The 26,262-nt window shown below is 44.9% G+C and overlaps 1 protein-coding gene across 1 annotated transcript in view; it reads left to right on the top strand.

Annotated features, from left to right (window-relative positions):
* Positions 1-12,605: 12,605 nt before the first annotated feature.
* Positions 12,606-26,262, top strand: part of LOC124721356 (microtubule-associated protein Jupiter) — a 50,833-nt gene continuing 37,176 nt past the window's right edge. The window contains exon 1 of the mRNA XM_047246283.1: positions 12,606-12,819. Coding sequence (XP_047102239.1) covers positions 12,818-12,819 — 2 coding nt within the window. The 5' untranslated portion in view covers positions 12,606-12,817. The remainder of the gene's footprint in view (positions 12,820-26,262) is intronic.

The raw sequence follows: 26,262 nt of genomic DNA, 5'->3' as shown, positions 1-26,262 counted from the left end.
GTTGCAGTTGAAACGAACAGTTTCCGAGCGGTCTAAGGCGCTGCAGTCGTGTACTGTGCGGCTGGTCCCGGCGGAGGTTGGAGTCCTCCCTCGGGTGTGTGTGTGTGTGTGTGTGTGTGTGTGTGTGTGTGTGTGTGTGTGTGTGTGTGTGTGTGTGTGTGTCGATAGGATAATTTAGGTTAAGTAGTGTGTAAGCTTAGGGACTGATGATTTTAGCAGTTAAGTCCCATAAGATTTCACACACATTTGAACATTTTTGAACTAACAGTTCGATACAGGACACTTATTGTGTATCAAACCGGAAAAAACTAAAAACTGGCCTTGCGAAGCCGCAGCGCATGCGCGCTGCACAGTATTTTCAATATCATCTTGCTCTCTCTCACGTCACCGGCTTAGTCGGCTATTTGGGTTAACATTGTTAATTTAATCTTTCCCGTGAGGGCAATGAAAGAAAGAGTTTTGTAAACTTTATGCAAAAGAAATTACGTTTACAATTCGATCTAAATCTATCCCTTGCAAACAAAGCAGTTTTATAGTAAGTTGGCCACACAAACAAAACTATTTGATTGATACTTTATGCTGCTAAAATTCACAATATATTGAGGTAAAATTTAGAAAAGTGGCAGTTTTACATCCTGTAAATGCAATAACAATGTTTTTAATATCAAAGGACTATTTTTGCCAAAATCTCCCGCTGTGTAGCTTAGGTGGGTTGTAGGCCATTTTGAGTCTGTTTCCCACAAGTGTCCTATCGGTCTGCGCATGATATCAATAAGTTCCAAATGGCGCGCGCAAAAAAGCAGTTTTTGAGGGGGTTATATCCCTGATTCTTCTGATCGGAGGTGAAGCGTCAAGTACAAAATGTGGAAGGCAATTTAAAATCAGAGATGGTAAAACAGTCTCTATTAAAATTGAGCGAATGTCCAAATCCGCAATAGCTGTTTGTTTTTCCACTGTATGACGACAGGTTTCATACCCTGGAGATATATCTTCAAGGTTTTACCGTGGAGTGACATGGTTTTCGCGCACTTGTAGCTTAGAATTCGCGGCACATGAAGTATCAGTTTTATATGACTCGAAGGGATACCTCCAGGCTATGAAGCCGGTCGCCATACAGTGGAAACTCAATTAACAGCTGTGCTGGTTTGGACTCAGTTTTAATGTAGACTATTTTACCATCTCTAGTTTTAAATTTTTTGATTGTCCTTCACACTATGTAAAAGGTTTTTAGCTGTGGTGGTCCGATCTGTAAGGTTATTTGAAGGGGTCATGAGTTTTGGCCTAGCGACTATTTGTATACCCATCGAGAGAACGGGCATCCTTTAGCTAACTTGCTGTACCGGATCAAAATTTAAACATCGTACATGTCTTCCAGACAAAGCAAATTAAGCAAATCGGTTGATTCTTTTGCGTGAGGTGTGTTCTAGGGTGAACCTTAGGTGGCCTGTTCGTGGTTGGCTCCTGAGGAAATCGCCAAAACCCACGATTTTTGGGTACCGAAGGTACTATTTGTGGGGATGGCCACTTCTATACTTTCTACTCATGGCAGATCGTGGAAATTTTTACCATATGTTTTAAAATTGTTCTCAGGGAACCTCGAACATTTTTTGATATTGTTATTCGTTACCCAAATCTAGGTTCAAAGTTACCATACTAATGCACGTAATATCCGATCTGAGGCGTAAATTTAGTTTTAACTGACGTAGGGAACACATGGCAAGGGTTCTAGAGTCATCGCAAGGCATATGAGGTCACCAAATTGTGTTTACAGTCAGCACTTTCTCACTAATAAAATTTAATTACGCACTGTCTATATAGTGATTACTTCATGCCTATAAAAATGTGAGCGAAGTGGTACTGCAGTTACGAAAAAAAGGTTTTAACGTGCCTGAAAAGAATTTAAAATGACTGCCAAATATTGTGAAAAACTGAAAGTACTGTAAATTCAGTAAAACGTTTCTACTAACATTTAGAACGTCAAAGATGTAAATTATAGGCCGAGCGTTTTCGATGAATTTCAGCTGGTGAGCAAAGTATCCAGAAAAGCTGTAAAACAAACGATTTTGTGTTAACCCTATAAATATGCGTACTTTTTTGTTTGTGTGACAAAGTAATCTGACACGATCATAGACCTGGTGTCACAGTAAACGTGAGTCATTCGAACAGGCTACACGTTTCCACGCTCCAGTCTCTATGATGCCGTGCCCACCGCAGTCGTAGTTGACTAAGTCGTTGAGAAAAATTAGTGGCCGTCTGTTGCGCCCCATATTCGACAATGCGCTCTGAACGATGTGCTCCGAAACACTTGTCTACAGCGGCATTGTAGTCAGTCGTCAGATATACCACAGGTCCCCGCTTGAAATGAGGGGGCAAGCCTGCGACCTCCACATTCTGTGATGAGACGTGGACATTTAACACCTTGCCGCCGACTCGTGATTTCTATGGATGTTAACGACATTTGCAAGCGAACAGTCGAACAGCTTCACAGTTGAAGATAGTCGTTCCCACGCAGCGGATGTAACAACCAGGCTTATGTCATAGCTGCTTATGTTTGTGGATTTCACCATTTGCGGATTGAAAACGTATGTTTTCAGCTTCAGATCTCTGAACAGTTGAAGTCCTGCTAAAACTCATCTGGCGTGGGAAGAATGTTGCATAGTTTGCGGTTCTTCTATTTTGAATTTGGAAGCGTATTTTTCCGTGTGGAAGCTCCGTCGTACCTCCTCTTGAAAACAAAAGTTATGGTTACCGATTACCTTTCAGACTTATTAACTGGCGTAAATAAAGTTGTATTGCGTAAAAATGTAAAATTTAACGGTAGGATTGTGGCACGTGCATTTTAAGCTATAGGTGGTATTTATCCAAAACGACAGGTATCGAAGGAAACATTAGGTTATTGCCGTAGACCTACATACAGTATTACGGTTACGAGAAGGTCAAAGAACGCTGTGCAGAGTTTCACTGAATGAGAAACGCAAGATTTTACGAAGACCTACAGGTATCATTGTTACGAAATGTTAGATGAAAATCTGAAAGAGGTTGCACTCATTCTAAACTGTGAAAATACGCTTTCTCAATAACCGAAGCGTGGTAGCAGGAACTCCTAGATTTGTTCAGGTGCTAGCAGAGAATCAATTTTTTTGCTATGCCGCAGTCTGCCGTTTTTTTACTGTAGATCTCGAATTTTAGCATAAAGTTATTCTATCTCAATTACAACATATTTCAGTGGTATAAGGTGGAGAAAATCCTGCAGTTGTAGCAAAAAAGGCTACTTCGAAAATAATAAATAGAGAGGTTATTGCTGGCATCTGCATTCTGGTTATCAGATTTAGTCGTGTTATCAATGATTTTTTCGTTAGAGATGTTTGTAGAACAATAGCTACGGTGGAAGACAGCAGTGGAAATACGCCTTGCTTTAGTCAGTCTGGCGCTCCTGGGTGGCGAGACGATACGACTTCCGGCTTCCTGTTGTTCCAGAGCACGAGATAACTACTGTCTGTCAGCACTTCAGCGTAATGCCGCGCCTAGGAGCAAACCGATTCAGACATGCGATTTGCATTCTAAGTGTTCCTCTTGAAGGTCGTGCACAGCGCGTATCGCTCAAGTGTCGGAGCGACCGTACATTTTTCACTCTTCTATTGCTAGATTGTTTTCAGTAAGTAACGTCTGTATTTGCTTTCTATCGAACGGATGAATCTTCATATCGTGAAGTAATTGCCAAATTTGTACGGTGCTCAATACATAGTGCATTTCTTGAACGGTTCATATTAGGGAAAGAAAAGCTTTACGATATATGGATGTACCTAATTAGAATCATCTCCAGCAGTTGTATCCATGTCTCCAAACGACGAGAGCTTTCTGTAAAACACTGTTTTGTTGCAGGATTGTTTTTGTGTTCACTTGAGGCTCATTTGGGAACATTGTCGTTGTTCTAAAGGTTTTTTTTCCCCTCCATACTGATAGAAGGTAGACATAATTCTCTCTGCTTTATGTATGTGTGTGGCACTGTCATACAAAATTACTAATTTATTCAGATCACATGATGTGTGACGCAATTAACCGTTTTCAGCTATCGTGGCATAATATGACGTGATGAAGATCCCGAATATCAAAATCGGGCAGCACACTATTTGACCATTAGTGCAAATGTACTAGGTGGGACTAGACTTCCCTGAAAGACAGCAATGCGCGACAGACCGTCTTTGTTCTGTGGAAGCGCATGGTTGCCATTGTTCCGGACCTTGGTACGTGCTTTCTACGGAAGCCTGAGTGGTACGGATTGCTGGCAAGCTGTGCGTTGTCATTGGGTCCACGGAGTCCACAATGGCGCGAGTACACGCCCATCATCGCATGCTAAATCAAAGAGTGAAGGTAATTTCTACATCTCTGATAATAGCAGTTCGTGTCTAAACTTTAAATGTCGACAAGAAAGATAAATTTCCGTATCATTATTGCAGCCCTCACCGAAACGCCAAATGAAAAATCTAACTCTGCACATAGCTGTGTAATCGTGATTAAAGTTCCAAAAGGGCTGCGATTCTATCCTCGGATGTCGCAAGAATTTTTCTGTGGGTTAACTAGAAGATATCTTCTACATTTGTAACTGACGGTGTGAGCATAGTGTCAGGTAATACAATAAGATCATACCTAGTAAAACACTGTGATGTTCAAACCAACCTTAGAATTGAAGACATCTGTAATTTTTTTATCCTTTGGCGAGCCTTGGAGTTGTTCACCTGTTGCGGACAGTGAATGTTGTCTTTCAAGGCTCTGGAAGTCAGCTTATTGTTTACTCTAGTATCCGTTAAGTCGCTTATGGGAATTGTTTCGTGTGGTATGGCGAGATAAACGTCACTGTAGCTACAGTCCCTGTATCCAATTTTGACTTACCCGAAATGTGAATGACGTTTTGTGCATGGAGGGTAGGAGATAAACTTCAGCATCTAAACAAGGAGTAATAGTCAGAAGTGAAGTGACGTGACAAGAATATCTTAACCATTTTAATTACGAGGGAGACTTGACTGGTACAGAGACGCTGTTACTTTGTTAATCACGGCAACAATAGAGCCGATAATTTGTGTAATGGGTAATCACCTTGCCGCTAAATCTCTTACCTGTTAAATTAAAGCGGTTTGAGGCACGGTTTAATCAATAACGACCGATGTGAGGCCATGATAATACACATGGAATGGTCTTCCACATTTCGTCACCCGCCTTTTAAGGTGTTTGTTTTGAGGGTACGGTTGATTTAATCAGTCTGTTACGTGGGAGGTTACGAGTACCTCTCATTTGGTTCTAAGACTTTGTGGCAACTATCGTCTTCGATAAAAAAAATGAAAAATTGCAGTGTAACTTGTTATACGTGTTGCACTCTTAGGTTTGCCGTTAACTTAGGTTTGCACACCCGTGGTTCACAGAAGGAAGCAAAAGCATACCATCTCTGTGTCTATGGTGCTCATACCAATATTCGTTGTAATGACATACAGTCTGTTAAGTAAGATCGTGGTCGTATTAACAAGTTGAAAAATGTATTTGAAAACACACATACACATACATACACATACATACATCGTATATGAACAAACGAAAAATGCAATTACAGTTAATAATACGTCAAGTCACCCGCAGCGTCGACAATTGCTTGGCATCGCAGAGGAATGCTTGAAACAGTTTTCCGCGTATTCACGTGGAAGAGACCTCCAGGTGCGTCGAATTTGCATTGGCAGCTGTTAGAGTGAATTTTGCTTGCGCTTGACGCAGTGTTAAGAATTTGTTTCCCGAAACAAGGTTAGTACGTTTTTCCGCTTTACCGATTGAGCCGTTTTCTTAAATATCATCCACGTTTTTAACCATTTTATGTTTTACCCCCTGTTGTACAAATGATGACTTCCCCATATATGTAGACGCCGCGCATGACTCACTTTCGGACCTTGGCGAAACACAGCCTCAAAACTCGACGCATAAGCTGCGCTCACGTCTCATCTTGTGTATATCAGTCAAGAATTTAAAGTAAACTAATGGTTTATGTACATTGAATGAAGGATAAAGGTTTCTGCTGTTGGATGGTGGAAGAACTAACGTGATCTATTCCACTGTGTGTAATGCCGACCGGACTCTTATTTAAGACTGCATTTAGTTAATTGGCATGGGTAGAATGTAAGCCATTATTCGGGACCTGTACAAGGATGAATTTAGAGTTGCTGTGTTTTACGGAAAACCCTCTTGCCGTAACTACGTGCATAAAGGCTTTTTCCTTTTCACTAAATATTGTAAGTTAAAATCCTCTACCGTGATTTGCTATCTATGTAAAGGCTAATCTCAGGAACTACTGCAGGGATTCTGATACGGTTTTCTCTAATAGACTGACTCACGAGGAAGGTTCATGTATATAATTTATAAGTATTCCATGCAAGTTGAGGGTGAGTGCCGATTGAGTTGTGCCTCCTGAGAACTTAGCTGGCGTAAATCGTTTAAGTAATAACAGAATTCGGAGTTAATATTCAGTTACCTAACGTTGTTCCCTGAATCTTAGCGCTACACAGTGGTCCGTAAACACAATTACCACTACGCCACTCAAGTCGTCCGAACTTAGCTCTTCCCGAGCGAACCCGGAGTGGATCGTTAGTAATATTCAGGGTGGTCAGAAACAGTTAAAGAAGCTTTTGAGGTTATTGCAGCGTAGGCTGCGTTGAGTAATAATTGTTTGGATAAAAATTTCGATACTTGCCCCGTTTCAGAATTAATTAGCATTGAAATTGGCCAACCAGACCGTTGGACGGGCGCAAATTCAAGCGGCCCACCAGTTAAATGTTCTCATAGCGTAGAATGTAGATGATAGCACATAAGGCTGCTCCTCCTTTGGTTCGAGTTCGGACCTTGATAGTGTCCCAGATCCAATTTTTATATCGCTCTCTTGTTTCGATGCACAGTCGGTGACGTGCCGCTTGAATTTAAGCGCGCTACGGCCTGATTAGCTAACTTCAATGCTAATTGACTTGGAAACGGTGACTTATCGAAAATTTTTTCTTAATAATTATTTCTGCACAGCCTACTCTATAACACTCTCTCTTTCCAGACTGCTTCTGAACATCGTCTATAATTTTAAGTGTCCAGCCCAGTCTCCTTGAAATAGGTTGACGAATCGCGATTTCACTCAACCCGCAGGTACATGTTCGTAACTTTTCTGTGAGAAATGGCCTATTTTTGTAATAAATAACTTTTTAATTACGGTTCGTTTTGATACTTAGGAAAAGTTTCGAGGCTTTACTGTTTTTCAAGGGCTTCGTGCGTATTGTATTTGATGAGTGCGTTTCCCGAGAGGAAGTCGCTTTCATACTTAGTACCATATTTGTTTCGCTACAAAGCGAAAAAAAGTGGCATGCGTACATTAGACAAAGAGAAATTCAGTTTAAGACATTTACTTGCAGCAAATTACATTAGAAGTAAAGAAATGCACTTAAAAAAGTGTAATTTCCTTACAGTGTATAAGGTCTTTGGAGATAATTAACACATTTATACATAGCACGCTTGTAGCATTACAGAAAAAACGTGTTTATTACAAATTCCGTGGAATTACAATGTGCTGGTACCATCCGTTTGTGTGGTTCTGACAAGACTGCAGCGTTAACCAGTGGTAGTTCCTGTTGTTATGATGATTAAAAATGAAAGGCAATGTTTCTCAACGGCACTAATGTCCTCTATGGTTTTTATTGTGTCTATAGGTTTTATTTAACAGGTTTGAGCAGCACAGCGAGCGAATTCCCTATGTAGGCAGTGAGTCATTACTCTTTCTGAGTTGAAAGTGAACGACTCACATCTTAACAGTTCAAAAGTCAAGCGGCGGCGCCGGTTACTCGTTAATCTCTGCTCCCTCGTCTACTCCTTGCAAGTTACTGCATTGCGTCATTTGATACAGAGCAGAACGCCGTGCAAGCATGAAAGGAATTTGATATCTTTGCCCTTGTCCCATCCTGCTATCGCTAGTGTCAGAAAACAGTGTGATTCATGAAATAAACATTCACCATGAATCAACACTGCTATGTTTCATCTTAGAAATGGTGACACCTGAGTCATAGTTGTTACTGAGCAAGTGGATTGGTCAAGGATACGAAGATTATTGTAATAGAGTATAACATCGCAATAAAATATTTTGACATCTTTGACGTTGGTAAACAAATGTAGCGTCTAAAGCGTTATTTCTGGTTGTAGATACAAAATTGTTTATACAAGAGGTTGGTCATAAAGCTATATAAAAGAGTGCCCTTCTTGGAGAACCGTTTCTCAGAGAGCTTCTGATTTACCCATAATCTTTCCTTTAAAAAATGTTTCCGTAAACTATCTTTAAATACTCTATTTTTCTCTGAAGTCTGATAATGGATACAGCGTGGATGCGTTCGACATCAGCAGCAGGAGCGATGACTTCCTGTTGTATGCACCACTGGTTTTCAAGATGGAGGTAAGACGACTGCTTCCTTCTGCCGAAGTAGGCTGTTTTTCGTTTACGAAATCGTAACACCATCTTCGCGTTGGTTGTACCCAAGAATAGAACTACTTCGTGGCGCAACTAGTTACTGACAATGCGAATTGGTTGAAAACCATTCTTCTCGGTAACCAAATTTTCCTGACACAGGAGACGATCAAATCGAGTGAGGCTAGAGTGCGTGCATGAGTAGGTTTCATCCTGCCTTTGTGCAACAATTTGTGTTTTCATCCACATTCGTTTCTTTTGTGTTACGGCGTTGATAACCTCGCCGTTGAGCGCCTGTAAACTCGAAACACACACACAGACAAGAGACGAGGATCTAATACACACACCTCTGTAGCACTGTGTGGTCTAACCCTTGAACTATAAACATCCACGATCTCTTGCTCATTATGTATTATGGTATAAACGTCTCGTGTAATTAATCGAAGAGGTTACGTGTGACACGCGACACGTAGATTTCTTCTTGCTTTATGGTTTTAGACAGAGGAAGATGATCAGAATTTTTGTTGCTAAGAGACACTGCAAACATTTGTTTTTAAATTTTGAAAATAGTCAGATCCGTAACTCGCTAGGCGGCTAGAGGAACACCCCTACCGCCGGTGTTGCAGACAGCACATGCACAACACGGCAAGCAAATTGGTTAACTGCACATCGATAAACAGATAACACGGCACAACGCGATCGTAGTTCGTAAAGGAAATATGTTTCCGTTGATGGTTTCTCTGACTCAGTTGTTCAGTTACCCTTAGCTCGAATTTTCAGCTCATTCAATATCCATAATAGCTAGTTGTTGCCTTTGCAGTATTGCTGAGTGTAAACAGTGGAGATAAAACTGAATTAAATTTCTTAGTGTTTTCTTCGTATATGTTTGCTAATAGCATCTGTCTTTGTGGAGGTTCCAGAGTTTCATAGTAATATGGAATCCAGTTAATCTTTCCAACATTCCAAAGATGGAACTTGAAAAACATGGTATGCAATCGAAATCATCTACTTCTCCTGAAGACCTACATGTGTGTTATTAGTTAATTTCCTGGATATTTATTCGAATGGTATCGAAATTTTGTTAGAAATTATGGGGGACATTTAAGAAACAGGAAATAACTCGGACGATTCCGTGAATTGTTGTTCGAACGAAGATTGCTGTGCTAACTAAAGTTCCAATGAAAAATAGAGTACCTACCAAACCCTAAGAAAACATGCGCAGAAAGGCAGTAAATTTTTCGTTTAAATGAAGAGGGAGGAAACGCTTAAAGTTAAGCAGTATGTGAAGCCGATTTCGTTCAACTGCTCGTGAGGCAGTGTACAGATACCGAGGGAAATCTAAGAGAGTGAGCCCTCTGAATTGCAAGCGAGATAAACATAACTGATTTCCAGGCTTCTTCAACCTGGTTAAAAAAATTGAGGAAATTATAGGGAAAAGGAAGTCGCAAAATTACGGTTTTTACTTAAACATGTAGAGGAGCTTTCATGAATAGGTAATAATCTAGACGAATTCTTAGCGTCTTGTTATCTCTTAAGAGAGCCAAGAGAACTTTTGGGCTTTTCCGACGAACAGTTATATTGTTCATCATAAAAATGAGAAGCGTCGCATTTTGTTCCAGTTGACCCTTGAATCCGAAATTTGAAATTTTTCAAAAACTGTCGCTTAAAATTCTGCCGTTCAAAACGTAGATTCTGTTGGTGATTCTTCTTTCTTTAGTGCTTCCCCATATTATACAAGGTGAACCAGAACCCTGAGAATTTCTGAGGTGATTCGAGAGTATTCTGAGTATTTCGGTGCAAAGGATCCGTGATCTCCGATGTCTCGGTACAGAGTAATAACACATTTATGATTTATTCGGTTTGTGACCATACTTACCTTTGTCTCTTTAAATATGCCTTAACAAGAATGAAGAAACCTGTAGTATACAACCACCAAAACGTACAACACAATGCACAGAGCAATACAACCACTTCCATTGCCGCGGCATTGATGCCATTGCTGCGGGAACGGCTTAGGATAGCGTCCACGGCTCTCAGTGGGCCTACGCGCGATGTGCATATCGACCAAATCTCAATCAGTACACCTATCCGTACTGCTGTGTACCACTATTAACGTATAATTAACACTGCCGGAAAAAGAAACCAAAGACGGAACGTAGCAGTAGGAATCCAAGCTTGAGGGCGAAGATTGATTGGGTCAATAGCAAGGACCGTCAGACACGCCGCGTACCGTCGGCACTGCAATGTTGTGCCGTAATTTAAAGTGCGGTACATATTCTGATCTAATTTACATTTAAATACAAGATTGTAATTGTAGGTAGGGATCATAAACTGGCGAAATGACTTCTTCGGGTCGGGGGGAGGGGGGGGGGGGGGGCGTAGTTTCTGTTATGGATGTCCGTCTGAAAATGACGGGGGTTTAGGAAATTCCAGCGTTCGTAAATGATTTCCGCGAAGCCTTCAGAACAAAACATTGCAAAGAAATAAAGCTCATTCGGAAGGGGAACGCTTTCGGACCCTGTCAAAATTAAAACATTTGGTTTTGAATTCACACGAACGGAAATCTCATTTTTTCCCGGGTCCCGTTAAATGACATAATGGTTGGCGGGAATTGTGCAACGCGTTTCCTGCTTTAAGCATGTCCCACTCAGCTAATAGTTCGTCTTTAATTACCTTGGTGAGATTGAGATGTTAACCGCGATGTTCCTTTTTGCTAGGAGGCGATAGTGATGAATCATTCATAATGATAATGATTTTATGTTTTATCTTTGAACTGTAAACGACGGCATTGTAGATCACTTAACACGTCGTTTGTAAGTTTGATAGTCGCTTAGTTTGATTAAAAAATATTCCTATCACCAAATATTGCCAATTGTTCCTAGAGTCCAGTGTCAAGATAAGTGTCTCGGCTTTTTAAATGTGCGAGCAGTAATTGCTTCATGTAAAAGCTTTTGCGATGCATGCCAAAATTCCAACCGTAAATTTCAGGAACTTCATTGGGTCATATCGTCGGAATTACTCTATTGCTGCCGGCCGGGGTGGCCGTGCGGTTGTAGGCGCTACAGTCTGGAATCGGGCGACCGCTACGGTCGCAGGTTCGAATCCTGCCTCGGGCATGGATGTGTGTGATGTCCTTAGGTTAGTTAGGTTTAAGTAGTTCTAAGTTCTAGGCGACTGATGACCTCAGAAGTCGCATAGTGCTCAGAACCATTTGAACCATTTTTGAACTCTATTGCCCACTGTAGTTGCCGCACTCTTAGATGAAATCTAATTGACTTAATACGGAATACCACGCAACACTTCGAATTCTTGTCGAGTTTTATGAATAATTACTTGCTGTCTTCGTATGGGTCTACTTTTCTCAAAGTGCAGCGTGAGAAGACGCACCTAGTGCTGTTAATTGGTCGGTTGTTGATTTGAAACTCTCCGTCCCGAAACTCACTTAGAAATGGCAATTCGTTCTTCTGAACGTTTTGATTTTTTGCTGCAAAGCTAATTGTGCCTCATCAGAATTAGTTTACTTTGCTCACACAGGAATATAGTGCAGATTACTAGCATCTTGGACAAAGAATAAAATCTGTGTTGACCGAAAGTTTTGGCCGTTTGAAAAACATGATCATTCGCGTGTTAAAGATTTTTGAAACTGAAATTATTCTGAGAAACCATTTGAAGAAACTATCCATACTAACAGGAAACTGCATAAAAGTCGTGGTGACTCGCAACCCAAAAGTCTTGAGTAGTGGCAGGAGGTCGCTCGGTCTAAAGTGCATCTTCGTGGCTGCATTAAGTCAGGTGGCACCGGGTCGCAGGTCTTATGCTACCGCATGTGCCGAAATTTTCAATCATTGTAAAAAGCTTTGTTTTGTGAAAGCTAGTCATGGGTGTGCTACATTCCGTTGCCCTGGTCGCCTGAATACTCTTAACGCGAGCATTGTGCTAAGTGGCGAGCTGGGACAACATCGCCAATAATATTAGCTGTCGATTTGTGCGTAGCAGATACGTACGTGTCATTCGTCAGGAGAGAGCAGAGGGGTGGAGGAACGGCTTATCTGCAGTAGCGCCAGGCAGTGGCGGAGACGTGGCGCAGTGCCGATTATCGAACCGACGTCAAGCTGCTAAGTGCGAATGCTCCGCAGTGATAGGCGGACCTGTGTCGCTGGGTAGTGTTGGACAAAGAAGTTGCGTAAGCGCGCTAAGGGTGGCTATGCTGCCTTATTAGGCAGCGCTGTGTCCGCTGCGGCAACCCTGGCGGCTCGTCTGCCCACATGTCCCGGCGGCCTCGGCTGGCCCTGCGCGCAGCACCAGACTCAGCTTCCAGTCTCCTGCACGCACGCGCTCCGTCCGGCAGTCATGTAAGTCACGCCGCATGCAGCGACGCCCCTCGTTCTGCTTCTCGAGAACCTTCTCCTTCTTCCCGCCCGACTATCGACAAGTTGCTCGAGAGTAAGACGAGAGATGCTCTCGTCGGAGCCGCCCGAAGGCGCTCCTTAGCTGTGGTTGTCTTTTTTGCAAACGCTGACCGCAGCGACACAGTAGCGTTATTCAGTGGCCTGCTGGGATAAGGCCGACTCTGTGAACGCCAGGCAACGAATCCTTCATTCGGATAGTTAGTGATTTATGCCTCACTCTTGATCCTCGTTCAGCCTCAGCGCTTCTCATAACCGATTATGACAACACAGACTGTTAAAGGAGAGGTTTCCCGAGAAGTGCGCTGCATGTTATTTCTGCGTATAGTCTGCGGTGCTCTGTTAGGTTAGTAGGTAACGTAGGACGACAATGCTGGGTCATGTGTAACATTCCTCTTGTACAAGCCGGTTGCCCCGCCTCCTCACCTGCGGCTGTTTGTCGTTCACTGAGCCATTGCAGCACGGTTCGTAACTGCCGAACCTTCGCTGTGCGCTAGGCGCACTTGATGGCGGTGGAGTCGTGTAAAAGTAAATCCAGAATCAGTGGTGTAGTGAAGAAATGTTTTAAATTGTAACAAGAAAGATTTTTCTAATTACTCGCGAGAAATGTTCTGTCGGAGCACTATGCGATCTTAATACAGGGCACCGCTGACTCTCTCTCTCTCTCTCTCTCTCTCTCTCTCTCTCTCTTTCTCTTTGTGTGTGTGTGTGTGTGTGTGTGTGTGTGTGTGTGTGTGTGTGTGCGTGTGCGCGTGCGCGGGCGCATTTTGGATAGGACGGTACTCGTCAGCTAGGTTTTCGTCGTGAATGCTGATAATCATCTGGTGTAGAAAAAGGTAAAATATTAGTTGTGCTGGCTTTTCATGCTAAGTCTGCGCGAGACTGAGTAAAATTTTAACTACAGTTGTATTTTGGTTGTTTAGCCCAATATTTCGTGTTTCCGAATATGTGCCGCACATTCAGTTAATACTAGGAGCAAATCGGATGAGATCGTCAACGTGGTTTTACTTAGTACAGGCCAAGTACTCAAATTCGGAAACCTGCATTCGGGCAGGAATTTTCTGTAAACTAAAAAAGTATTGGTTCTTTATTGCAGCTGAAACTTGTATAATAATTTCACGAGATTTGTTCTTCTAAACTTCTCGGAATCACGTGCAGTGAGTGGATAACTAGCCAACTATACTTGTTAACAAACGGTAATTAAAACATGACAGGTACAAAGAAACGTGTAAGGGATGCATTAAGACTTAACTAGCTGCACCGTAGCTTCGTTTTCGTCAGTCTTATTTCGCGGCGATCCAAGTAGCTACTTTTATTTCTGGCAGGAATTCTCTGGACTATTTTAATTGTGTGGAGGATTCTTGCGACTGCCGCCTGTCCAGAGTGCGCCCAGTTTCATGTGTTGTTTGTGTACGGTTAAGTGTTCAGCCAACCACTTGAAAAAGCCATATTTGCTGCTGCCACAAATCGAAAATTACCGAGTGTCCCCCATGTGCTGCAAAGAAATATAGATAGAAGCGTCGTCTAGAAAGCAATTACCTCTTATGTGGTCAAAGGCTTCTGATACTTAGTAAACCATCCCATAGAAACTGATACATGACGTTTCGATGGAAGCGTGTCTTTGGGTTCAAACAAGAGAAATATTAAATTATATGTAGCGCTCATGCTAACAGACTGACTGTTGTAAGGATAGCTTTTCTTTTGTGCCGTAAACCGGCGTCCACAGAGTAATGATACCTTTACGAGCTGATCAGCACAGACAGGCAGCTTTTATTTCTGTGTTATTTCTTCATTGCTTCATCACAAGTGCATTTGGAAAACAGTTCGTGGGACGAATGGGTGACACGTTTCGGTACAGTTAATATTCTCGTCGTAAGCGCCATGAATGTTTGACGCCAGTATCTGTTTTAATTGGTAAATAAGTATTCTTCATTCTTAATTGTTTGTAAGGGTTAGAGGTCACATTTTTCTCGTATTATTCTTGTTTATTGCTATGAAATTTTTGAGATGACACATATGCATCGAGATGTAGTTGTCGACGCTTTCTTTTCATCCAGATTCAATTTCCCATGATTTCTTCTAAATCACGTTAGGCGAACGTCGGGATGGTTCTTTTAAAGATAACACGGCTGAGTTGTTCTATGTCCAATACTAGCTGCTAATTGGTCTTTAGTGAACATGTTACACTGCAATATACCTTCTCTCATTTCTTTAATCTTAGAGCACTGAAGGGGGAGAACTTGCATTGCTACTAAACCATCGTAAACTTTACTGCTCCACATTGTATTCACAAGAAATGATAATTTATAGGTTATGAGTTTAAGTTGAATTAGATCTCCAAAGGCATGTTACATACCAAATTAAGTACAAAATGCCCTGTTGTATACACTACTGCAAACGTAAATTTTACGAGGGTTTTGTAATTCAGGGTTAACCACAGCCTATTATGACAGCTCTTCTTTGATATCGGCCCCCACTGCCCCCCCCCCCCCCCACCGCCTCTCTCACACACACACACACACACACACACACACACACACACACACACACACACTCTCGGTGAACCTACCAGCATTCTCTTGCAGATGGCGTTGAAAACAGATTAGGAGCCACACCCTAGCTGTGGGACTCGCTGGGACATGATGGTCGTGAGCGGTTCTGGTTATGTGCATGACAAACACCGAAACAGAAAACTGATTGTGTATGAGTTAGTAAAATAAGCAACAAATGTCGGTAATATAGGTACGGGAGTTTCATTTTTATCTTGTATTGAAGTAGAGCTTTTCAGGAAAGAAATACAGTTTTAATTAGTGACATAGCGGTAATTTAATATTATTATCTTTGATTTTAATATTGTTACACAGAGGAACGTATTTAATTACCTATCACAGACTTTATGTAAACTACGAAGAATAGCGTTTCTCATTAGTTGTGAATGTATAAAAGTTAGAGTTTTTGTTGTTACGGCTTCCTAATGCAGACATCTATGTTTGCAAACATGTGGAGAGCGTCTTTTGTAGGTGCATTACAACGGCGTCAAAGTTCTGTTTAACTCTAGACCTCTAAAGGGGGGAAAGCTGCATTGCTATTAAACCACATTACATTGTAATGCTCCAAATTTATCCAAAGAAAGTCATAATTTACAGTTAATTATAATTATGATCTCCAGTGTTCCGCTACATACCAAATTACGTACAAAAGGGTGAAAAGGCGCTTTCAGACTGCAGTGATCTGTTTGCCCGTTCTATGACCTAATTCTATTGCAGCAGTTATCATTGCCATACCAAAATCTAACCGGGCCGTTCAATCCTTACAACAATGTACGTCAGAAACCGTCTCTTTCGATGGCGCAATGGTGCAGATCCCAGATAAGTATTTGGAAATAGTTTCGGCGATTTAGGTTTGTAATGGGATATCGGAAGACAAACATTTCGACTCTTGCTATGTTCTAGTTTGGTTCTTGTTTAGACCACAAGTGTCTAGACGTAGACTTCTGCCACCGGAAGCTGGAATACGACACTGTCGTGGGCCTTTGGAACGCAGTGGTTGACACTACAAACATTTTTAGCAAGGTAACCGAAGTGTTGTATGCGACGACATTGTGTCCCGTTGATTGACAGTGAATCGTAGAAGTGTGTAACAATAATTTATTTTACTAATTACGTGTTACCGGGATCAGTACGCTTTCAGAAGGCTTGCAACTATTCTCTATTGTGTTTAACGGCGAAGAGCAGAGAATAATTATTTTAAATAGTAATGAGCTCAAAGAACTTCGATTTAATTATTTAACACCGAGAAAAAAATGAACTAAGCTGAACAGAGATTTGTCGGTGATATATAGAACTGAATGCCGAGTGACAGCTGAAGATGCGATTGCTAACATGATGATGAATGTCAGCTGGCCATATTTGTATAGTAGACTCATTTCATGGATAGTTTATCGGTAACATTAGTATATTTACCTATTCACTTCAACAAAGTTCTGTGGTGTGTTGCTTCTCCTAGATAGAGCAAACGGAAGTTGGGTTAGCATGCCTGGCTATGCGACTTGTTAACAAGCAAGCCTCTGCAGAAATGTCACACCGCCACGCCTTTACGAACTAATTTGCCGATGTGCGTTAACTACGTCTAAAGGCAACACTGACGAATGTGACGGTGAAAGTGGTAAAACTAAGTGGAGATAATTAATGTTCTGAAGTTGACAAGAGGCTATTCTACCGTAAGGTAGACACGGATATTCGAGGAGCTCGGTACAATGCTTGAAGCTAATCGATATGAAATTAGACATGCTAACTGTTAAGTTTGGGTAATGGCGTGAAGGAACACCCAAAGACATTTGAGAAATATTCACATCGCTTCAAACGTATTATGCTTCATTTATTTGTACTTGTACTAATCAACCTTGATATTATTGCACTTCACTGTTATCGGAAACAAGCGGTGACGTTACGATAAACAAGTACAGTGGTGACTAAGGAAAATGCAACGCACTGTCAATGCTTTCACGGTCAGTTGAGCGAATACTATCAGCCCCGTTTACTCGCTGACTCATATAGCTCGACCGAAGCATCGTCACTCTGTTGGAATCATATTGTGGTCGACTAATAGTTACAAACGTAAATCGTTGTGCCGTTGTACGAGGATACATCAAAAAGTAAAGCGCTATTGCACAAGAAGAATGGCGCGTTGTCAGAACAGGGAGTGCATCTTTTAGGTTTCCTGCATATGCAGTTCTGCTGTGGCAGGGATAACGTGCATCGCAGTGGGGAGTAAAATGGCACGGAAACTGTAAACTTACTCCAAAGTTAAAGTACGCGGGTGGGAGAGTGTGATTTTTGTGGGCAAAACGTCTAAATTGCGCGCTCGCGCGCAAAAAAATGGCTCTGAGCACTATGGGACTCAACTGCTGAGGTCATTAGTCCCCTAGAACTTAGAACTAGTTAAACCTAACTAACCTAAGGACATCACACACATCCATGCCCGAGGCAGGATTCGAACCTGCGACCGTAGCGGTCTCGCGGTTCCAGACTGCAGCGCCAGAACCGCGCAGCCACTTTGGCCGGCCGCTCGCGCGCGCACACACACACACACACACACACACACACACACACACACACACACACACAGTGTCGCGTCCAGCCATAGTGAAACGGTTCCAAAATGTGACTAAGGCCGCCCAGACGTGGATGAAGGAAGGTCATCGACATCGACCACAAAGTCCGGCCAGTCGAGGAACTGACTCGCAGCAGAACCAATTTTTTCATTGATGAAGTTCACACGGCGGTTCTCAAATGGCTCAGTGATCGTGGAGCGGATTTCTAGCGTCGAGAAACGGAACGACTGGCAGTTGTTAAGAGGCCTGCTGACAACGGTGAAAAAATCATGTCATTTGGAAGTGTGGTGCAGCATTCAGTAAAAGTTAATCGGCCTGCTATAATAATGTCCAAATAGCGTATAACATTTTGAAGTCCCCTCGTGCTCCCCTGCGGGTCCGGGGATTAGAATAGGCCCGAGGTATTCCTGCCTGTTCTAACAGGCAACTGAAAGAAGTCTCTCACTTTTCGGCCCTATGATTTCAGGTCCCATTTTATGGTTTGACCTGCCACTTTCCAAATTCTACAGAAGTGCTAGCCATATGGGGAAGGATACCTTACGTGGTGCATGATTTATCCATAGTACCCTTCGATTAGATCTCCTGAACCTCTTGTCATGGCTTTGCATCTCCACCTGCAATTCAACTATTTGGCCGAGGACACTTTCTGGGGTATGTCATCTTCTTCCAATGTCTCCTTTCCTCTTTCGCCCCCATGACAATATTGGATTTCTCCTCACTCAATATCCAGATCGGTAGCCAGTCCGTTGTGGTGGGGCCGTCATGTACCCATTTGGTGGTAGCCCCCTGACAACACAGGGATCGCGCTACTGATGCCTGAACTATAAACTCCCCACGTATGCCAAGGAGTAGATGCCTATTTTCCTGGGGCATCAGGACTCCCGGCAACGGCCATCATGCCAGTTGGCCTTTGCTGTGGCGCCCGTGGGGAGATCTCCTGATCGGAGTGGGTGCTGGTGACTGTACGGACCCAGCAGACTCTATGAAGGACAAGATAGAATAAAATGCTGACAGGTATGACCCTAAATCGTTTCCCACCCGCACTACACAATGGGAGGAACGTAGAGCTACAGAACGAAGAGAGCCATATTCGCCCCGGCTTTTAGTCTGTAGCAGACCTGAAGGGGAATTTTTTCTACCAACGAAGTCTCAGTTTTTCCTTGAACACCTTGAGGATAAGTTTGGAGAATTGACAGCGCTGTCAAAGATGCGAAACGTCGCAGTCTTGATTCAGACATCATCCCCAGCCCAATCCCGAGTGTTACTCGCCTGTGATAAGCTGGGTGATATTTCTGTTTCTGTCGTTCCCCATAAAAGCCTCAACATGGTCCAGGTGATTATTTTCCATCGTGAGCACCTCTTGCAGCTGCGAGCCAATTTAGAACGGCGGGGTGTTTATTTTATCTGGCGCGTTTACAGGGGACCCAAAGACTACAGGGTTGCTGCCGGTGCCGTCATCTTGGCCTCTGAGGGTGATTCATTGCCTGAAAAGGTAAAGGTGATGGTTTAGCGCTGTGACGTTAAACCATACGTCCCTCCCCCTATGCAGTGCTGGAAGTTCGGGCACATGGCTTTGTGCTGCACTTCCAGCGCCACATATCGAGACTGCGGACGTCCACTGCACCCAGGTACTCATTGTGCGCCACCTCCCACTTGCGTCAACTGTGGAGACTGCCCAGTACTCCAAAAGGAGCGGAAAATTGAGTAAAAGACCCTGGGCTGGTTGACTTACACAGAGGCTAAACATAAATTCGAAAGATTACACCCCAATCAGTTAATGTCAACATACGTTGCAGCTACAGCTACAACACGGTCGCTGTCCCAAGTGCCAATGGTTCCTCACTCTGTTTCACCAACAGTGGGCCCTCCGGGCTACCAGAATACATCCGCCCCCCTTGATGGTAGGGGTTAAACCTTCCTCCGTTGCTCCCAAAGTACCTACTTTGGGAGCCAGCGCCCCTCCCCCAACGCAGGGGACATCGCCTCTCCCCCCCCCCCCCCCCCGTGTCAGAGAAGCAACAGCCTCCTCCGGCTCCTGTCGTGCGGAAGGGATCCGTTGGGGCCTTCTCTTCCAAGGTCGCCACTAATGCCATGGCGGAAGTTCGCCAGTGGCTCAAGGAGCCAAAAGCTGCTGGACGAAGAGCTTCACGGTCTTCCTCCGTGCCTGAAGATGCTTCGGAGAAATCTTCCCAGCAAGCTAAAGAGAAGTGAGAGAGCAAGCGAACTAAGTAGTAGTCTGCTAAGAAACAGGACCCTCAGGTGGCCCCAACACCACCACTCCCCATCAATACTGCATCTGAGGATGCAGTGGAGATCTTATCATCCCCTGCGAACCTGGCTCTCTCTGATGCCTCATCCACCATAGAAATGGCTACACTGAGTCGGAGGCAGATGGTGACCCTTAGGCATAACCTGCCTCCTTGCGCACTTCGTGCCTTCCCAACCTCATGATAACGTCCTCCTCCAGTGGAATTGCGGCGGTCTTTTCCACCACCTGGCTGAGCTACAGCATTTGTTGAGCCTTACACCTACTTTCTGCCCTCCGTGACTATTAGGGAAATTACAGGAAACGTAGCAACTATAATAGAGGGTCAGGTGGAGTTTGCGTGTATGTCCTGAACTCAATATACAGTGAACCTGTGCCCCTTCAAGCCCCTCATGAAGCTGTGGCTGTCAGGATAAGGACGACGCAGGAAATAACTGTCATCCTCCCTGAATGCATTGGCTGCACTGATTGATCAGCTCCCTAAACCTTTCCTACTTTCTACTTTTTGGAGATTTTAACGCTCATAACCCCCTTGTGGGATGGCACAGTTCTTACTGGCCGAGGCAGAGATGTCGAAAATTTACTGTCACAACCCGACCTCTGCCTCTTAAATAGTGGGGCTGTCACATTTCAGTGTGGTACATGGCACATATTCGGCCATTGATCTCTCGGTTTGCAGTCCTGGCCTTCTATCATCTATCCACTGCAGAGCACATGACGACCTATGTGGTAGTAACCACTTCCCCATCTTCCTGTCACTGCCCCGACGTCAGGACCAATGACGCCTGCCCAGATGGGCTTTAAACAAGGCGGACTGGGAAACTTTCACATCTGCTGTCACCGTTGAATCTCCTCCACACGGTAACATCGATGTGGTGGTTGAGCAGGTAACCAAAACGATCGTTTCTGCGGCGGAAAACGCGATCCCTCGTTCTTTAGGGTGCCCCCGGCGAAAGACAGTCCCTTGGTGGTCGCCGGAAGTCGCTTAAGCAATTAAGGAGCGTCGGCGAGCTCTACAGCGGCATGAGCGCTTTGCTCAAGCCTCTGCGTCGGAGAACTACCCCCCAGCCTTTCGCGGATGGAAGAGAAAGTCCTCTCGTTCGCTACACGCCGCAGTGAACCCTGTAAAGCCCCATTTACAGAGTGGGAGTTCCTCAGTGCCCGACACCGCACTTGCGCCCGATCGGATCCACAGTCAGACGATTAAACATCTCTCATCTGACTACAAGTGACATCTCGTCATCTTCAACCGGATGTGGTGCGATGGCGTCTTTACATCGCAGTGGCGGGAGAGCACTATCATACCAGTGGTCAAACCCGGCAAAAACCCGCTTGATGTGGATAGCTATCAGCCCAACCAACGTTCTTTGTATGCTGCTGGAACGTACGGTGTATCGGCGGTTGGGTTGGGTCCTGGAGTCACGTGGCCTACTGGCTTTCGTGCTAGGGCGGCTTCCGCCTGGGTCGCTGTACCACTGACAGTCTTGTGTCCCTCGAGTCTGCCATCCGAACAGCCTGTCCCAGACGCAAACACCTTGTTGCTTTCTTTTCTGATATACGAAAAGCGTATGACACCACCTGACGACATCATATCCTTGGCACATTATATGTGTGGGATATCCGAGGCCCGCTCCCGATTTTTATCCAGAATTTCCTGTCGCTCCGTACTTTTCCCGTCGAAGCTGGTGCCTCCCATAGTTCCCCCCATATCCAGGATAATGGGGTCCCGCAGGGCTCTGTATTGAGTGTATCTCTATTTTTAGTGGCCATTAACGGTCTAGCAGCAGCTGTAGCGCCATCCGTCTCACCCTCTCTGTATGCAGACGACTTCTGCACTTCGCACTGCTCCACCAGTACTGGTGTTGCTGAGCGGCGCTTACATGGAGCCATCCACAAAGCGCAGTCATGGGCCCACGGTTTTCAGTTTTTGGCCGCGAAGTCGTGTGTTATGTACTTCTGTCGGCGTCGTACCGTTCATCCGAAACCAGAACATTACCTTACTGACGATCCCCTCACTGTAGTGGAGACGTATCGATGTTTAGGTCTGGTATTCGACACCGGATTGACTTGGCAGCCTCTCAATGCCCTCCGCTGCCTGAGCAACACCAATTGGGGTGCAGATCGCTCTACGCTGCTGCAGCTATACAGAGCCCTTGTTCAATCCCGCCTTGACTATGGGAGTGTGGTTTATCGTTCAACAGCACCCTCAGCATTGCGTTTACGCGACCCAGTGCACCACTGTGGCGTTAGACTAGCGACGGGATTTTTAGGACGAGTCCGGCGACCAGCGTCCTTGCGGAGGCTGGAGCTGCTCGCCAGTTACGTTGCACACGTTCTTAATTCTCATGCGCGTCCCATCACCGACTCCTTTTCCCATCCACGGCGGTTCATCTCCCGCATCGGCGGCCCAGGTCAGGGCTTACAATTGCAGTTCGCCTCAGATCCCTTCTAACTGAACTGGAGTCCTTTCCTTTACCACCTATACTCGAGGTCCAGTCGCGTACACCTCCATGGTGTACACCTACGCCGCGGTTTCGCCCGGACCTTTCACATGGCGCAAAGGACTCAGTTTACCCCGCGGCTCTCCGCTGTCACTTCATCTCGACTGCTTACAAATACCGAGGCCATAAAGTGATTTACACCGACGGCTCGATGGCTGAGGTTCATGTCGGCTTCGTGTATGTCCATGGTGGACATATTGAACAGCATTCCTTGCCCGATGGCTGCAGTGTTTTGACTGCAGAGCTGGTGGCTATATCTCGTGCTCTTGAGCACATCCGTTCATGCCCTGAGGAGTCGTTCTTCTGTGTACTGACTCCTTGAGCAGCTTACAAGAGCCCGCATCTCGTGGTCGTGCGGTAGCGTTCTCGCTTCCCACGCCCGGGTTCCCGGCTTCGATTCCCGGCGGGGTCAGGGATTTTCTCTGCCTCGTGATGGCTGGGTGTTGTGTGCTGTCCTTAGGTTAGTTAGGTTTAAGTAGTTCTAAGTTCTAGGGGACTGATGACCATCGATGTTAAGTCCCATAGTGCTCAGAGCCAGCTTACAAGCTATCGGCCAGTGCTACCCCCGTCATCCTTTGGTAGCGACCATCCAGGAGTCCACTTTTGCCCTGGAACGGTCCGCTCGTTCAGTGGGGTTTAGACCCCAGGACACGTCGGAATCCCAGGCAACGAACTTGCCGACAGGCTGGTCATACAGGCTAGACAGAAACTGCTTATGGAGTTCGGCATTGCAATAACTGACCTGCGTTCGCCTGGTTTTTCGGCTTTGGAAGACGGAATGGCATAGTCTCAGTACGCACAACAAACTGCGTGCCATTAAGGAGACTACAAATGTGTGGCAGTCATCCACGCAGGCCTCTCGCCGGGACTCTGGGCGAAGACCCACGGCTACCTCTTGCGCCGTGAAGACATTCCTCAGTGTCGATACGGCGCCCGGTTGACATTGGCCCATATTCTGGTGCACTGTCTCGCTTTGACTGCCGTGCGACGAAATCTTCGGTTACCGGACTCGTTCCGCTAATTTTATCTGATAATGCCTCGTTGACTGAGTCAGCTTTACGTTTTATTCGTGAGGGTGGGTTATATCATTTGATCTAAATTTTAGCCCATGTCCTTTGTCCCTCTGTGTCCTCCACCCTAGTGCTTTTAGGGTGGAGGTTTTAATGTGTTGCAGAGTGGCTGGCTTCTTTTTATTCTCATGGTCAGCCAACCATGGTAATCTGTTTTGTCGTTCTAATCTGTTTTTTGCATTTCTGTGGTTTTCTTCTACCTGTTTTTTGCGTTTGTGTTTGTTGCCTTTCTGTCGTTCTTGTGTTTTTCCTTTCTCTCCATTTTGTGTTGTTAGTCTTGATTATTTTATTCTCACCCTTGGGGCATTGATTTAGGCGGAACAAGTGACCGATGACCTAGCTATTTGGGCCCTTCCCCCCTCTTTTAAACCAACCAGCCAATCTCCTCCTACTACCTGTTACCAGTTTCTAACTATTGAAGGTACTTCTGAAGTAAAGGTAGACATTTTTAGACAACACATTGACTTACTCGTAAAAAGAAAAGATACATACTTTTCATAAGTAGATGCGTCGTCAACTTAAATGGGGAATTGCCGGTGGGAAAACGACGCTCTTGATGAAATTCGGGCTTGCATGGAGGCTTATACGCAGTCGGTTTTTCCCTTACTCTGTTTGCGACATCCCCTCCCCCCCCCCCCCTTTCCGATTTTTACCTGCTAGTTTTTATCCCACCGGGCCTTCGGGGATGGAGTTGGCAACTCACTCTGCATCCCTCGGACCTAGAACGATATGCCACAGCGTTCTGTGTTAAGTGTCACACTCTTACTCTTTGCCATAAACGGGTTTGTACCATCTGTTGGGCCTCCGGTTACCCCGTCGTTGTATGTCGACGATTTTTGCATCTGGTGAAGCTCCCACTCGGTAGCATCTGCTGAACGCCAGCTCCAAGGCGCCATCCAACGGACCTCCGCTTGGGCCCTTTCCCATGGCTTCCAGTTTTCACCTGTAAGACGCGGGTTGTGTATTTTTGCCATAGACCTACAGTACACCCCGATCCAAGACTCTTTTAAGGTGACCAGCGCCTATATGTAGGGCAGTTCCGTTTCTTGGGCTTTCTTTTTGATAAAAAGCTGACGTGGATGCCCCATATTCGTCACCTGGAGACTACATGAATTCGGAAGCTTAATGCTCTCCACCTCCTGGTCGCCACATCTTTGGGTGCAGACAGTGCGATTTTTCTCCATCTTTACCGTGCTTTGGTTTTGTCCAGAGTAGATTATGGTTGCCAAGTTTATGGCTAGGCTGCTCCTTCAACTCTGAAACTACATTACCCTGTTCACCATTAGTGGGCGCCTCTGGCTATCAGTGCTTTGTCGCACTAGTCCTGTCGACAGTCTCGTCGCAGAAGCGGAGATTCCCCCTCTACAAGTACGACGGAGCCAACTCCCGGTTTCTTACGCAATCGCCATTCGACGGTTCCCTGACAATCCCGCGTACCCCGTCCTCTTTGCAAGAGAGATGTCTTCCTCCTGACACCCGCCCTTGGGTGGGATTGCCGGTTGGAATGAGTCTCAATTCCCTCTGTCGGGATCTCCATCTACAGTCACTGGAATGTGCCCCGTCGATTTCCTCCCGCGCCCCCTCTTTGTATGGCGCCTCGACCACGGATTAGGACCGACCTATTTCAGGGTCCTAAGGTCTCTTTCACCCCATGTTATACCAGCGTCTTGTACGTTCGGCCCTTCAGGAGTTCCATGGTGCTACCATCTTCTACACTGTTGGTTCTAAAACGACAGATTGGCGAAATACTCTTTCACGTCTCCTACTGGCATGGAACACCATATACTGCCGGGATTATGTAGTGCGTTCACAGCAGAGCTGCTACCCGTTAACAGGGCCCTCCATTTTCTTACTCTGGCTTCCCTCCACAGTGTTTTAATATGGACCGATGCTACTCTCATCACCCCATCGTCTCTGCTATCCATCACATTCTCTCTGCTGTTGGCCGTGCCGGCTGCTCACTAGTCTTTCTCTTGGTCCCAAGTCATGTGGGCATCCCAGGAAATAAACTGGCTGATCGTTTGGCTAGAGACGCAGATACTAACCCCCAATTTCCTTTCATGATTCCAGGTGCAGAAATGCGGATACATATCAAATCTCTCTTTGCCCAGACGTGAAATGACGTCTGGTGCGCCACTGCTCCCAGTAACAAACTCCGCACAATCGGACTACGGCAGTTTGGCGCTCTTCGTTCCATTCCTCACGAAAGGAGTCCACCCTCTTATGTCGTCTACGCATCGGCCGTACTAGGGTCACCCATTGTTTTTTCTTGCATAGCGAGCCACCCCCATAATGTTGTAGAGCCATACTGACGATATCCCATATTTTGGTGGAATGGCCCCTTCTTTTGACCCCTCGTGCTAAGTATGACCTTCCAAACTCCTTGTCTTCAATATTAGCGGACAATTCAGTTGACTGAACAGGTCCTCAGTTTTCTTC

The sequence above is a fragment of the Schistocerca piceifrons genome, chromosome X, assembly GCF_021461385.2.
Source record: "Schistocerca piceifrons isolate TAMUIC-IGC-003096 chromosome X, iqSchPice1.1, whole genome shotgun sequence".
Classification (NCBI taxonomy): Eukaryota; Metazoa; Arthropoda; class Insecta; order Orthoptera; family Acrididae; genus Schistocerca; species Schistocerca piceifrons.
This window is presented reverse-complemented; position numbering and strand designations above follow the sequence as displayed.